This window comes from Microcebus murinus, chromosome 25, assembly GCF_040939455.1.
Source record: "Microcebus murinus isolate Inina chromosome 25, M.murinus_Inina_mat1.0, whole genome shotgun sequence".
NCBI classification, from domain to species: domain Eukaryota; kingdom Metazoa; phylum Chordata; class Mammalia; order Primates; family Cheirogaleidae; genus Microcebus; species Microcebus murinus.
Window position 1 is genome coordinate 4,921,007 of NC_134128.1, and position 16,494 is coordinate 4,937,500.

A 16,494-nucleotide genomic window follows, 5' to 3' on the forward strand; every position below is an offset into this window, starting at 1 on the left:
ATCTCTCAAAAAATCTCTTTATTTATTTATTTTTAATTTATTTATTTTTGTAGGGATTGGGTCTCCTTATGTTGTCCAGGCTTATCTCAAAGTCCTGGCCTCAAGCAATCTTCCCACCTCAACCTCCCAAAGTGCTGGGATTGGTGAGCCACCACACCTGGCCAAGAATCTCTTTATATGTTTTATGTTTCCATTCCATTTATTAATGAAATACATTTAATTTTCATGTCTTTATTTTGTACTTGTATTTTACCTTAGTTGAGCAAAGCCAATCTTATTATTTTTTTTTTCTTTTTTTTTTCATAACACATCGGGGTAAGTACAAAGCCAATCTTGAAGCATCTTCCAGTCAAATTTCTTCTCATCTCATCATCAGTTCAAATGTCACCTTTTCCATAAAACATCCCTTGATCAACTACTGAGAATGACTCCCTTGTATATTACCTAATTAGAAATTGTTTAAAACTTACCCCATTCTTCCTGTGTCTTAATTATTTGTTATATTTATATCCACTACAAAATATTAAGAAAATTTCTTAAGAGCACAATGTGAGTTTTTTGCCTTCTACATAGCACTCCCAAATTCTTTGGAAGCCCTGAGTAACTGTTAATAATCTCAAACATATTGGGACTAAACACATTTACTGTTCCCCTTTTTAGCTGCGGTGGGTCACACCTGTAATCCTAGCACTCTGTAGGCTGAGGAGGGAGTATTGCTTGAGGCTAGGAGTTTGAGACCAGCCTGAGCAAGAGTGGGACCCCCATCTCTACAAAAAAAAAAAAAGAAAAATTAGCCAGGTATGGTGGCATACACCTATAGTCCCAGCTACTTGGGAGGCTGAGGTCAGAGGATTGCTTGAACCCAGGAGTTTGAAGTTGCAGTGAGCTCTGATGATGCCACTGCACTCTAAGCTGGGTGACAGAGCAAGACTCTATCTCTAAAAAAAAAAAAATTCCCCTTTCTCTATTAGCCAAAGTAAGTTCCTATGAGCACTTAAATGTTTTTTGTATAGTGCCTCTTCTGCTAAGCCACAGATTTTGCTAGCTCATTTCCTATATTATAATTTGCATATCTCTAACTTAGGATACAGTATGAAAGTAGATTTCAAATTTAAAGATTTCACAGGGTCTTGCTGCCATTGTAGTGAGACATTTGGCTACCTCAGCTAAACAACCAATTGAGGCTCGACCATGACTTTTCTGATGCCATTCATGGTCTTGTCCCTAGGCCAAGATGACTTATGGACTCTGTCCTGAGTTTCTCATAACTTCCCTGTGCATGTTTTGTTTCAGATTTTTTTTTAACATTGCATTAAAATTATCTGTATTGTCTCTCCCAGAATAGGCTGTTTTCTTCTTGGAAAAAGCTCTTTTTCTTAATCATCTTGGTATTTTTTATATCTGACACAGATACCTAGTGCCTAGTTTAATGAATGATGAGAGAATAAACTCATAATTTCAATACAATGTATTTAACTACTGTTTTCTTATATGCAGGATTTCTGACTTCCGGTGAGTGAGTCTCTCTATAAGTAATATGGCAAAGCACTTTAAACTAAACAGTCAAAGTATAACTAGATCACATTGCATAAAAATGTATTTTTCTGGCCGGGCACGGTGGCTCATGCCTGTAATCCTAGCTCTCTGGGAGGCCGAGGCGGGCAGATCATTTGAGTTCAGGAGTTCGAAACCAACCTGAGCAAGAGTGAGACCCCGTCTCTACTATAAATAGAAAGAAATTAATTGGCCAACTAATATATATACAAAAAAATTAGCCGGGCATGGTGGCACATGCCTGTAGTCCCAGCTACTTGGGAGGCTGAGGCAGAAGGATTGCTTGAGCCCAGGAGTTTGAGGTTGCTGTGAGCTAGGCTGATGCCACGGCACTCACTCTAGCCTGGGCAACAAAGTGAGACTCTGTTTCAAAAAAAAAAAAAAAAAATGTATTTTTCTGTTAGCTGTCTTATACAAAAATGAGCTGTCTTCTGAGCAGGAAGACATCCAGAGAGGTGGTTCTTCTCTGTGCAAAGAAATGTAGGCATCTGACATTTTTATAACCTTCAAAGGTAGCATAAAAATCCAGTATTTTTTATTGTAAGAGGAAATAGTCTTGATAAAAATATTAAAATTAGGCCAGGCGAGGTGGCTCATGCTTATAATCCTAGAACCCTGGGAGGCCAGGGCGGGGCGGATCGTTTGAACTCAGGAGTTCGAGACCAGCTTGACCAAGAATGAGACCTGTCTCAACCAAAAATAGAAAGAAATTAGCTGGACAACTAAAAATACAGAAAAATTAGCCAGGCATGGTGGTACATGCCTGTAGTCCCAGCTACTTGGGAGGCTGAGGCAGGAGGATCTTGTGAGCCCAGGAATGTGAGGTTGCTGTGAGCTAGGCTGATGCCACAGCACTCTAGCCCGGGCAACGGAGTGAGACTCTGTCTCAAAATAAAATAAAATAAAATATAATATAATAAAATAAGCAACTATAAAAAGGCTTAAATTGTCTAATATTTTTAATTTCATTAACATTGGAAAATAGAAAAGTATAACAATATTAATATATCCCTATAAATTATAAGTGTGGGTTTTGAATTAAAAAGCCAGTAATGTAAAACAAATCTGTTCTTTTTCTCTGGCTAATAATAAATAATTGTTAAGATTTGTCTCATGGCCGGGCGCGGTGGCTCACAGCTGTAATCCTAGCACTCTGGGAAGCCAAGGTGGGCGGATTGCTCGAGGTCAGGAGTTCGAGACCAGCCTGAGCAAGAGCAAGACCCCGTCTCTACTATAAATAGAAAGAAATTAATTGGCCAACTAATATATATAGAAAAAATTAGCCAGGCATGGTGGCGCATGCCTGTAGTCCCAGCTACTCGGGAGGCTGAGGCAGAAGGATTGCTTGAGCCCAGGAGTTTGAGGTTGCTGTGAGCTAGACTGACTCCACGGCACTCACTCTAGCCTGGGCAACAAAGTGAGACTATGTCTCAAAAAAAAAAAGATTTGTCACAGTATGTGATCTTATTAGACTTTGACTTAAGAATATGGGTATGTGTGACATATCCATGGAAAAATCATGTATTTTTTTTAACATGAGTACATACAGGCTGAGCTGGGAAAAGGGTCCTAATTTCTAACCTAAGTAAAATAAATAAAAATGTGTTTTTTCCTGATTTTCCTCTACTTTTCTGTTATTTGGTTATCTATCTAATCCACTGGAATAATTCTTTCTCAGTACTGCTTAAAAGGCCTACTAACTGAAGTGGTCTGTATGTTTTTATAGTGATTATGATAGAAATAGAAGCCTATAGAATATTTGTATCTTATGCTCCTTAAAGGGAAAATGGGATTATGTGGCTTGCAGGTAAAAGGGCACTCTAAATGCATGCAATTATTTTGCTTAACGTCAGATTTCCACAATGCTTTCCTACCTATTTTAAAATGGAATGGTGGCAGTTGCTTGACCACAATAATGAATTTTGTGAAACTATCTTTAAAGAGTAATTTATAGGCAAATTTAAAGTAGGCACTAAAGTAGAATTCCTAATCTTAATTTATATTGAAGTTAACCATGTTTGAACCAAAATTAGCCTTTGTTTAGAAAATAGTTTATTTGTAGACTGAACTAAACAAAAGTATAAACCAGTTTACAAAGTCTTTTTAAAAATAATCATTTTTGTATTCTATGGCATATATTTTTAAAAAAATAAAAAAATAAGATAATCATTCAAAACATCTTTATATATAAATATCACATCCAATAAAGGTGTTAATTAGAAATCAGTTTTACCTGTTTATTAAGACTGATCTCCGAATTACCTCTTCAAGCCATAGTTTATGTGAATATTCTTTGTTAAAATAATTTATCCTTGTATGTTCTTAAAAGGAATAAAGCCACATTAAAACACTCTGTAGGCCGGGTGCAGTGGCTCATGCCTGTAATCCAGCACTTTTGGAGGCTGAGGCCAGAGGATTGTTTGAGCCCAGGAGCTCTAGACCAGCCTCGGCAACATAGCAAGACATTTTAACATTATCCAGGCGTGGTGATGGGTGTTTGTAGTCCTAGCTATTCGGGATGCTGACACAAGAGGATCTCTTGAGCCCAGGAGTTTGAGCCTATAGTGAGGTAGTATCACACCACATCACTCCAGCCCAGAGTGATGGCCTGGAGTGCAACAGAGCAGGACCCCGTCTCTAAAAAACAAAACAAAAAGACACAAAAACATTCACACACACACAAACGTTCCCCAGTTATCAGATTATCTCCAATTCAAATAAATGTGGCTGCCTCATCTCCTACCTTGTGTGGGATACAGAGTAACCATGGAAATGTTACTGTTTCCTGATTTGAAATTGAACAGTAGTCTGACGATTTTAGAGAATAATCTCAGGTTAAATGCGCTCCTTGGTTGTATTTTCAGATTTAGAACACATAAGGTATCCAGAATATCAGAAGTTTTTTTTTGTTTGTTTGTTTGTTTGTTTTTTAAGACAGAGTCTCACTCTGTTGCCTGGGCTAGAGTGCTGTGGCATCAGCCTAACTCACAGCAACCTCAAACTCTGGGCTCAAGCCATCTTCCTGCCTCAGCCTCCCAAGTAGCTGGGACTACAGGCATGTGCCACCATGCCTGGCTAATTTTCTCTATATATATTTTTAGTTGTCTGGCTAATTTCTTTCTATTTTTTAGTAGAGACGGGGTCTCCCTCTTGCTCAGGCTGGTCTTGAACTCCTGACCTTGAACGATCCTCCCATCTCGGCCTCCCAGAGTGCTAGGATTATAGGCGTGAGCTACCATGCCCGGCCTATAAGAAGTTATTAATAAATGAAAAAGATGGCTTTATCTTTTTTTTAACTAGCTGTGTAATTGCTAATCTAAACTTCTTGGAAAATAGAGAGGACAAGATGTATCACATTGCCTAAATGAAGATGATTTGAGGTTTGTACTTTACGAAGACAGAAGAAAGCCTTAGGCAATGACTGCCTTGATTATGCCCTAATATCTACATATTAACGTTTCAGTTGATCAAATATTTGTAGAAAATACTTGCAAGTTTAGCTATTTCTTCTTAAATTACAGGTCCTGCAGTAGACTGGTGGGCACTTGGAGTTTGCTTGTTTGAATTTCTAACAGGAATTCCCCCTTTCAATGATGAAACACCACAGCAAGTATTCCAGAATATTTTGAAAAGAGGTGATTCTTTTTCTTCTATTAATATAGAATCATTTATCTCTAAGTATTATTATTTTGAGCAGTGATTAACAAGCTTATTTGTATATTTGTGTTTATATAGATATCCCTTGGCCAGAAGGTGAAGAAAAGTTATCTGATAATGCTCAAAGTGCAGTAGAAATACTTTTAACCATTGATGATACAAAGAGAGCTGGAATGAAAGGTGAGACTTTTGGTTACTAAACTCTTTTGCCCTTGATTTGTTCTAGGTGGTGAATTTTAATAAAGGTATAATATCAAGTATATAGTATTCTAATATAATACTACAGATAGTCTCACTGCTAACTTGGTAAAGAGGTAATTTAATTTATTTCTGCCCTCTAGGTGTGCATTGATATATTTGTCCTTATTCTGCATTAGAATTCAATGTGTCTCATGTTAGGGAAAAAAATTAAATATTGTCAATTTGCAATACTGTGTTCACACATTAAATTTTATTAATCTCAAGCAATTGCCTAAAACAATCTTATCATATCAATGTCTTGGGTTTTTCAAACCTGATAAAGTTAACCGTCTACAAATACAGGAACTCTTTTTTTATGAAACCTATTCTGTAATTTCTTATTGCTTCATTTTTGATACTGTTATTCATTGACAAATGTACCAGGTCCCAGATTGCCTCAAATAAGGCAAACTTGGTACATTATAAACCATTTTATGCTTTTCTCAATGCAGGGATATATTAAACCCTATTTTGAAACTCTAGTAAACTCATTAGCAACTGCCTTAAAGTCCTGTTTGTGACATAATATGGAGAGAAATATGCATTATGTCTCAAAATGCATTTCCATTAAAGTAGGGTATATTTAGGAAAATGGGTTTTAGAATATGCCATTTGCATCAGCTTCTATGTATTCCCTCTAATAAGATCAATATGTTTATTGATTGATTTAACAGATTCTGTAGAGTGACTTCTAGGTGCTAAGCAATGTTCAGGTACTGGGAATATTCTAGAAATGAACTAGACTAAAATCCCTATCCATTTGGAACTTACATTCTAGTGGAAAGACAGACAGTAAACCAATGACAGCCATAATGTCATGTAGTGGTAAATACTAGGAAGGAAAACAAAGCAGGATGAGAGGATACAAAGTGATGGCAGGAGATTTTTTTTGGATAGGGTAGTCAGGAAGAGCTCTGTGAAGAGGGTGATTTGAGCAGAAACGTGTAATGCGAAGGAGCAGACACTTGAGAACTGAGCTCCAGCTTTCTCAAGACATTTAAATGAGCGGTGAGGATCACTTGAGCACAGACGTTTGAGGCTGCAGTGAGCTATGATGATGCCACTGTACTCAAGCCTGGGTGATAGAGTGAGACCTTGTCTCAAAAAAATAAAGAAAAAAAGTTTTTTTAAACAATTGAATCCACAAGGGCATTCTAATTTAGTCTGTGTTTTAGCAGCTGTTTTTTAACTGAAGAATCACCTATCATTTCCTTCACTGCATAAATTATTTCATTAAAGAAACAAAAATCTGCAATGTCTTTGATAAGAATACTTTTCTTCTGTCACCATTTATTTTGAGCAAATTACAAATATATATATATATATATATATATATATAATAACCATGTTCTAAACAAGAGTTTCTCAACTCTGGCAAAATTGGCATTTGAGGCCAGATAATGCTTTGTTGTGGGGACTGTCCTGTGCATTGTAGGATGTTTAACAGAATCCCTGCCTCTACCCGCTACGTGCCCCCACAGTGGTGCAACCAAAAATGTCTCCAAACAATGCCAAATATCCTTTGGGAGGCCGAAATCACCCAGTTGAGAACTGCTCTTCTAAAGTATTATAATTGTTAAAGTAATCCATGCTCAGTTATTTATTTTGAACATTAGGAGACAAATTCTCTATATGTGAATTGTTTTTATTATCTTATCCTTTTTTCTACTAGTCTTTTAATTTAGGGGAAAACCAACTTGTAGACAGAGATATTGATCTCCCAACCCATCACTCCCAATACAGACACACAATTCTTTCCTGTCTGTGTAGTCTTCTTTCAGTATTTTCCTTAAATTTGGGTCCTTTGTGTGTGTGGGGGGGACTATTTATTACCTTAACTGTCACTTGTTTGCCAACATTTTTATTGTTGCCTTATGAAGTGAGGGGTTGAGGAGAGGCTATGTCTAGTAACGAAATATCTCAGTGTAATCAAGAGTATATTTTTATTTTAGTAGGTAAAAGGAAATAGGAACAATAACAGGTAACAAAATGGTAAAGAGGTGAGCTAAGTTTCAGCTCTTAAAAGCAGAGCAGGTCTGTGATATAAGCTTCCAAAATGGTACAGCTTGTGCCTTTGTGAAACATGGCCATGAGGGAAACAGATATTAAACATATGTGAAACTGGCATAATAAAGTATGGCAAGATGTAGGCAAGACATTCTTTTTAATTCCTGTAAAGCAGTACTTACTTAAGTAATGGTGTCATAATATTATTTGGTTTTATATTTTTCCTAAGAGCTGAAACATCATCCTCTCTTCAGCGATGTGGACTGGGAGAATCTGCAGCATCAGACTATGCCTTTCATACCCCAGCCAGATGGTGAGACCGACACATCCTATTTTGAAGCCAGGAATAACGCTCAGCACCTGACCGTATCGGGATTTAGTCTATAGCACATCAATTTTCCCTTTATTCAAACCTTGTATTACAGAATAAGCTTGCATAATTATATACTCCTTAATACTAGATTGATCTGAGGGGAAAAATCATTATTTTGCTTGGGTCAATGTGCTTTTAATGCATGTTACAGCTTTCACAGAGTTAAAATGCAATAAGGAATATAGTCAGTAATTTATCTTAATCTCAGAACTGTATATAAATCTTCTAAGCTTAGTTTCATCTTATTTATTTTGTTTACTGCACTTTATGAAAACTAAAGCATCAATAAAACTAGAATGACACTAACACCATCAAGAGAGTGAGCCGTGACCTTGATTTTCTTTCTCCCTATTTGTTGATTTCAGTACACCATTCTGTTTGGTGTTAAAATAATGAAATAATCATAGTTTCATTTAAATGTAATTTATTTGCACATGATTGCCTGCCAAAGCAGCCATCTCACGGGCAGTCATTTAAAGCCACTTTTGCGACCTCAAAAATGCAACCGGAAAATTCCTTTGCTCAGTCATATAATTCCTTTGGGGAATAAAGAATAAACAAAAGGACTAAGGTTTTAGCTTACTTTATTTTTGCTGCCCTGACCGCTATTGGTGCTTGCTGTACAATGTGTATTTATTTGTTTAAAGTAGTACTGGAAGGGGCTGGTCCAAAGGTAGTTGAGTTATCTCACTTGATTGTTCACAGTCAGTTACACATTGAACTCCTTGTTCTCATACTTTCCCCCCTCCTCACTACTACACTTGACTAATCTCAAATAAATAAATAAATAAAGCAGTACTGGAAGGGTTAGGTATAATTCTGCAATTTGAATAGCTTGTTCAATTTTAATAGACAATGTGATGATGTTTTATATCTTATAGTCATTTGTTTTTAAAATGCAACATTATAAGATATAGACTAATCCTTAAAAAACAAACAAAAATAATTTATTATTGCTTAATAAATGTAACGAGATTATCTGTCATCTCATTCTTTTTTTTTTTTGAGACAGAGTCTCGCTTGTTGCCCAGGCTAGAGTGAGTGCCGTGGCGTCAGCCTAGCTCACAGCAACCTCAAACTCCTGGGCTCAAGCAATCCTGCTGCCTCAGCCTCCCGAGTAGCTGGGACTACAGGCATGCGCCACCATGCCCGCTAATTTTATATATATATTAGTTGGCCAATTAATTTCTTTCTATTTATAGTAGAGACGGGGTCTCGCTCTTGCTCAGGCTGGTTTCGAACTCCTGACCTCGAGCAATCCGCCTGCCTCAGCCTCCCAGAGTACTAGGATTACAGGCGTGAGCTACTGCACCCGGCTTTTTTTTTTTTTTTTTTTATTGAGACAGAGTCTCACTTTTGTTGCCCAGGCTAGAGTGAGTGCTGTGGCGTCAGCCTGGCTCACAGCAACCTCAAACTCCTGGGCTCAAGCGATCCTCCTGCCTCAGCCTCCCGAGTAGCAGGGACTACAGGCATGCGCCACCATGCCCGGCTAATTTTTTTTGTATATATACTTTTTAGTTGGTCAATTAATTTCTTTCTATTTTTAGTAGAGACGGGGTCTCGCTCAGGCTGGTTTCGAACTCCCGACCTCGAGCAATCCGCCGGCCTTGGCCTCCCAGAGTGCTAAGATTACAGGCGTGAGCCACGTGCCCGGCCCCTCATTCTTTTAAATATATATATATACACACACTAAGATTCAGTTTCACAGTTTATATCTTAAATGCAGAGGCTTTCCGCATACTTAACCCCAAAAGAGTAAAGTTCAAATTTAAACGCACCATTTGTAAGTTTTTGTTCCTTTTGCACATTGGCTTTAGTGTTTTTGCTTTCCATTACCATCCCAGTAAGAGTCCTGGTATAATGTAGTTGACAAATGTACAAGTTTAAAACTGTTGCAGTTAGATATACCAGTATAATTGGTCCTATATAATTGAATCCATCGGTTAATGGTTTTACTGAGTTTGTTTTAGTAATAACTACTTAGATTTAATGCTTCTAATGGTTACCACTTCTAATAAAATTTTCAAAATACAGTTGTTAAAACTTCATTTAATATGAATTACATCTTTCCCCTAAATTAGGTGAAAGCAAAGAATTATCTATCATTGTTTGATGATATTTTCAAGTAGAAGAAAGAAAAAAGGCTTTGGAATCAAATACAAATTATTCGAACCACTGCTCTGCCACATCAGAAGGCTTTGGGCAGGCCTTGACTCCCCTGTATGCCGGGATTAACAGTGATGACTTTGGAGAGTTGGAATGAGCAGAGCCAGCTTAAGGAACAAGCCCGTTCAGTGGCTTCCCAGGATATCAACCTTAAGAGGGCCTTGAAACATTATTAAATAATCAGAGAAATGAACTATAAGCCTGTTCCCAATATAGAAGACAGTACCCTTGAGTGGAAAATTATAAACACTCTTTGCAATTGTAGACCTAGCATGTATAGCTATAGTCACCTGATAACCACCAGGAAAGGCATGCTGTAATGGTATTCATTGTGAACAAGTGATTTATTATCTAAATTTGGACCTGTCAAGATGTTGTAGATTCAGATTTTTTTAGATAATAGGAAAGAATTAGGGATTGAATATTGTTAAGTATAGAGAAAACTAAGCAAATGAAAAAGTAAGATAGTTAACTCTAGCAATAATAAAAAGCTGTGCAGGAAAGAAAAAAAATCATAGTTTACTACACTGCTCAGCTGTGACTAGTGTTTACGTGGTCCTAATAATGTGAAGCCTGAAACACTGATCTAACCATAATCTCAATACAAATGTACTAGGAGGCGATTCTCCATGGCTCTCATGCATTTCTACATGTCATGCAAGTGAAGTGCGACTGACCTTTGTTTTGGACCATCTTTTCAAAGATGTTAGTGTAGAGAAAAGCTTTGGGAGACAAAGAGAGTGTCGTCTTTTGGAGTAAATGGCAGGATACTTACTGTCTGATACAATAATGTTTCTTTCCAGAGTAAAGTACAGACTTACTTACCACCCATTATAAAAGATTCAGGTTCCCTAAAGGCCAGGCCCAGTGGCTCACGCCTGGAATCCTGGCACTCTGGGAGGCCGAGGCCAGGAGGAAGCCCTGAGTTTAGGAGTTTGAGACCAGCCTGAGCCAAGAGCAAGACCCTATCTCTACTAAAAATAGAAAAACGTAGCTGGGCATGTCGGCGCATGCCTGTAGTCCCAGCTACTCAGAGGCTGAGGCTGGAGAATCGCTTGAGTCCCGGAGTTTGAGGTTGCTGTGAGCTGGGCTGATGCCATGACACTCCAGCCCAGGCAACACAGCGAGACTCTGTCTCAAAAAAAAAAAAAGAAAGGTGGGTACATGAAAAAATACACATGAGCAGTGAATGAAAGGGAAGGTGAAAAAAACGAAATCTTCAGTTTCAGTAATGGGAAGTAAATAGGTAATTCCTAAAACAGAAAAATGAAGTGGCAATTCAAACATATAACTTAGAAACTAGGAGGTAAGTACCAAAACAATCAGCTGTAAGTCATGGCAGTAGTTGCCTCTGGGGAAGAAAAATGTGGCAAACTCCTTGAGGAAAGGGATAGTATCCAGAGGGTAGGTGGAAGGGACTGACTTTTGTTAGAAAAGAACTCTGTACTTTTACACAAACTTTTCCAGTGTCTGTCTCTTTGTAGCTCTTCTAAAATCTGCAAAGGGGAATTGGGTGTCATCTTGTCCTACTTCTGTAAAAGTACAGACAGCAAAATCAAAATTTATCATTATGGCCATCATAACAGCTGTCATATACCAGGAACTTACTCTATCCTGAACACTGTATTTTACGTGTAGTAACCCAGGAGGTTCTTGTATCCTAATCTTATAGATGAGGACACTGAAATACAACTTCAAGTGACTGTCCCATGGCTGCACAGCCAGAAAGTGTCAGAGCCAGAATTTGCACCCAGGCAGTCTGGCTTCGGAGCCTGCACTCAGGCCCAAGAATGAAGACTACTCATATTACTTATGACTCTAGTAGCAAGCATCAGAAACCTAACTTAAACTACTTTAAGAAAGAAGGAAAATTCACGAATCTATGTAAACAAATTGTATAAAGAGAAGAGTAGTGTTTTCAGAGTTAATTGGATGAACATTCTTCGCTGTCTCTGGCTCTAAGTTGTCAAAGTTTCTAGGTCTTCTTGTTGGCCTTATTACTTAAGTGGTGAGCAATATGGCCCCCAGAACTTCTAGGATAATATAACCTTCAGCAGGCTATAATTCAAAGAGAAAAGAATGCAATAGCAAGATACCACAACACACCTATCAGAATGGCTAAAATCTAAAACACTGACAATACCAAATGCTGACAAAGATGGGCAACAGGACCTCTCATTCATTGCTAGTAGAAATACAAAATGGTACAGCCACTATGGAAGAGAGTTTGGCAGTTTCTTAAAAAACTAAATAGACTCTAGCATACGGTCCAGGAGTTGTGCTCCTTAACATTTTTCCAATGAGCTGAAAACTTACACCTGCACAAAAACCCGCATACTGATGTTTATAGCAGCTTTATTCATAATTGCCAAAATTTGGAAGCCACCAAGATGTCTTTTAATAGGTGAATTTAGGGCCGGGCGTGGTGGCTCACGCCTGTAATCCTAGCACCCTGGGAGGCCGAGGTGGGTGGATTGCTCAAGGTCAGGAATTCGAAACCGGCTTGAGTGAGACCCCATCTCTACTAAAAATAGAGAGAAATTAATTGACCAACTAAAAATATATACACAAAAAATTAGCCGGGCATGGTGGCGCATGCCTGTAGTCCCAGCTACTTGGGAGGATGAGGCAGGAGGATTGCTTGAGCCCCGGAGATTGAGGTTGCTGTGAGCTAGACTGATGCCACGGCACTCACTCTAGCCTGAGCAACAAAGTGAGACTTTCTCAAAAAAAAAAAAAAAAAAAAAAAAAAAAAGGTGAATTGATAAAGAAACTGTGGCACATCTATACAATGGACTATTCAGTGCTAAAGAGAAATGAGCTATTGAGCCATGAAAAAACACGGAGGAACCTTAACTGCACATTATTATTATTATTATTATTTTTTTGAGACAGAGTCTCGCTTTGTTGCCCAGGCTAGAGTGAGTGCCGTGGCATCAGCCTAGCTCACAGCAACCTCAAACTCCTGGGCTCAAGCAATCCTCCTGCCTCAGCCTCCTGAGTAGCTGGGACTACAGGCATGTGCCACCATGCCCAGCTAATTTTTCCTATATATATTAGTTGGCCAATTAATTTCTTTCTATTTATAGTAGAGACGGGGTCTCGCTCTTGCTCAGGCTGGTTTTGAACTCCTGATCTCGAGCAATCCACCCGCCTTGGCCTCCCAGAGTGCTAGGATTACAGTCGTGAGCCACTGCACCCAGCCTTTAACTGCACATTATTAAGTGAAAGAAGCCAGTATGAAAAAGCTACATACTGTATGATCCCAATATATGACATTCCTAAAAAGGCACAACTAGAGACAGTAAAAAGATCAGTGGTTGCAAGGAGTCAGCAGGGAGGCATGAATAGGCTGAGCAGAGGATTTTAGGGCAGTGAAACCACTCGGTATGATACTATAATGGTGCCTACATGTCACTTTAAATTTGTCAAACTCATAGAATGTACAGCACCAAGGGTGAACCCTAAGGTAACGATGTGTCTCTGTCGGCCCATTGATTGTGCCGATGCCGTTTTGTCGGGGTGCGACGGTGGAGGAGGTGGGTGCGTGTAGGGGAAGGAACGTAAGGGAATTCTTGGTACTTTCCACTCAATATTGCTGCAAACCTAAAACAGCTCTAAAACATAGTCTATGAGAGACAGAGAGAAAATACTTCCTTAGCTCCATGAAATAAACCCCAGAGAATAATTCTGACTGCCTCACCGAGGGCCCTATGCCCATCCATGGGATTGTCACTGTGGTCAGGAGCATGGGCTATAAACTGGACAGGTGTAAGTCACGTGACTGTGACCTGGGGCGGGGCAGCAATGGGTATAGCTGGGCTTCCACCTGGCAGCCTGACCAACTACTTGATTCAAGGGGAGGAGGAAGAGCTCTCAAAAGGAAGAAGGCAGCGGACAGAGGAGAGTGGCGCTGATGTCAGAAGAAGGGGGAAAGGGTGCTAAGCAGAATGAAAAAGTAACAGTGGCTATTCCCTTGCCTGACTTTACGTATGCATTAAAAAGTTCATTTAACAAATACTAAAGAATTCAAACTGTGGGGAAGTTCTATTTTTTTTTTTTTTTTTTTGAGACAGAGTCTTGCTTTGTTGCCCAGGCTAGAGTGCGTGCTGGGGCATCAGCCTAGCTCACAGCAACCTCAAACTCCTGGGATCAAGCAATCCTCCTGCCTCAGCCTCCCGAGTAGCTGGGACTACAGGCGTGCGCCACCATGCCTGGCTCATTTTTTCTATATATATTAGTTGTCCAATTAATTTCTTTTCTATTTATAGTAGAGACGGGGGTCTTGCTCTTGCTCAGGCTGGTTTCGAACTCCTGACCTCGAGCAATCCGCCCACCTTGGCTTCCCAGAGTGCTAGGATTACAGGCGTGAGCCACCGCGCCTGGCCTTATTATTTATTTTTGGTTTTTTGCAACAGGGTCTCGCTCTGTAACCTGAGGTAGAGTGCAGTGGCATCATCTCAGCTCAGTGCAATCTCGAAATCCCGGGCTCAAGCGATCCTTCCGCCTCAGCCTCCTGAGTAGCTGGGACTACAGGTGTGGGCCATCATGCCCGGCTAAGTTTTGTTTCTTTGTAGTGATGGAGTCTCACTCAGGCATGAGCCACCATACCAGGTCTATTTGTTTTTAAGTAGGCAAAAGACACTTATCATTTTCCAGCTTATAAAATGTGGTACCATTAGGAACGAGGATTAATGGAGAGAGAAAGGGGAAAAAACAAGAGTTCAGAAAGCAGAAAGGAAAAACATACACAGAGAAGAGAATTTAAGTGGGCATTAGGCCAGGTGCAGTAGCTCACACCTAATCCCAGAACTTTGGAAGGCTGAGGTGGGAGGATCACTTGAGACAAGGAGTTTGAGACCAGCCTGGGCAACACAGCAAGGCCTCATCTCTACAAAATTTTTAAAAAATTAACCAGTCATGGTGGACATGCCTGTAGTCCCAGCTACTCGGGAGGCAGAGGCAGGAGGATCGCTTGAGCCCAGGAGTTTGAGGCTACAGTGGGCTGTGATCACACCACTGTACTCCAGCCTGGGCAACATAGCAAGATCTTGTTTTGAAAAAAAATTTTTAAATGAGGACATTAAAAGCCAAAAGACATAGCCTTTCCTACCACACATGGATAAAATTATATTTATAAAATTGTATCTATATAATGATTTTATTCTTTAAATAAAATAAATAATATTTTTGTGGACAAAAATATAATTATCAGACCCAATTCTAGCCAATGAGATATAAGGTGTCTCCTGTGTGAGACTTTTGTCAAGAACGTTGCTGTCTCCTTATCACATGGAAATACGACTGGGAATCGCCTTCTGTCCTGCACTCCATGCCTGCCCATACTGCGGACATGCGATCTAGAGGGGCCGCCGCCATCTTGCAAGAATGAAGACAAGGGCTACACACTAACGATGGTAGAACAGAAACACAGAAGGAGCCTGTCTTCCTGTTGGCATTGTGGCAGCCCCAGACTTCCTGTGCTGGAGGAAAAAACCCACTTACATTTCTGCAGTTGGATTCCTGTTACAGGCAACAGAACACTGATATCTTAAATGATACAAGTAGTTACTATCACTTTTATCACTAGCTGTAGAAGTTGCAAGTTACAGATATATATTAAAAACACAAAACTCTTCTCACCAGTTCCACCTAAGACCAATAATATGTATTTAAGATGGCTAACTAGGGTTTATTGAGCAGCTGGGGAAAATTTACTTATTTGGCAGAAATGAAACTAAGATTTTTGACTAGATCACTAATATTCTCAATCAGAAGATTGAGTTAAATTTCATACTATTTCCTGATTTTTATCAAATTATGGCTTTATCTTGGAAGACTCATGATTACTTTCTATGAATTCCTACTACTTATTTAATCCTTAGTACATAATCAATGCACTAACAGCAACAAGTAATAAAAACCATATCATTTCTCATTAACCTTTTATTTTTAACTTAGTTTTACAATAAAGAAACAGAAAATAAGTCAATCATTAAAAAAATACCGTAGCTGTCACTTTAAATTTTAAAATGAGGTTCTTGTTAAACAAAGCAGGAACACTACACCCTATAATTACATCTTTACTTTTATGTACAAGAACTGTGTGCAAAGTGCTTTTCAAACTGTAAAATAAGACTTTGGAACAGGATACAAACCGTTATCCCTAGGATTTAGTTACCTCTGGCTGCTTGTAATGATCATGTTCTTAATTTGCATTTGATTTATTTATATTCTAAGAGAAAAGCCATCTTTTCTGACAGCAGATTAATATCTAATTTTTGAAAATATCTCTGATCTACAGGTCTAAACTTTATTTTTACATATAAGTCAGTTACTTCCTTCATTTTTTTTCTAAATAGAAGACAATTACTTAAACACAAATAGTAGATCCCTTTAGACAGACAAATTTTAATCAAGATGGGATTAAAAAGTAAAAACCAGCAAGTTACATGAAAGGAAAAAAGAGTCTGGGAAAAGCAAATTATAGTCTTATA

General features: G+C 38.7%; 2 protein-coding genes across 5 annotated transcripts in view; one reads left to right on the plus strand and one right to left on the minus strand.

Annotated features, from left to right (window-relative positions):
* The window catches only part of MASTL (microtubule associated serine/threonine kinase like), a 38,982-nt gene extending 30,633 nt beyond the window's left edge, over window positions 1-8,349 (plus strand). The window contains exons 10-12 of the mRNA XM_012777302.3: window positions 5,076-5,189; window positions 5,290-5,391; window positions 7,688-8,349. Coding sequence (XP_012632756.2) covers window positions 5,076-5,189; window positions 5,290-5,391; window positions 7,688-7,845 — 374 coding nt within the window. The 3' untranslated portion in view covers window positions 7,846-8,349. The remainder of the gene's footprint in view (window positions 1-5,075; window positions 5,190-5,289; window positions 5,392-7,687) is intronic.
* Window positions 8,350-15,925: 7,576 nt separating this feature from the next.
* ACBD5 (acyl-CoA binding domain containing 5) overlaps window positions 15,926-16,494 on the minus strand; it is a 42,266-nt gene continuing 41,697 nt past the window's right edge. For all 4 annotated transcript variants that reach the window (XM_075997682.1, XM_020284204.2, XM_075997681.1 and 1 more), the window contains one exon: window positions 15,926-16,494. This exon is cut by the window's right edge and continues 1,366 nt beyond it. The gene's annotated coding sequence lies outside the window, so the exon portion shown is untranslated.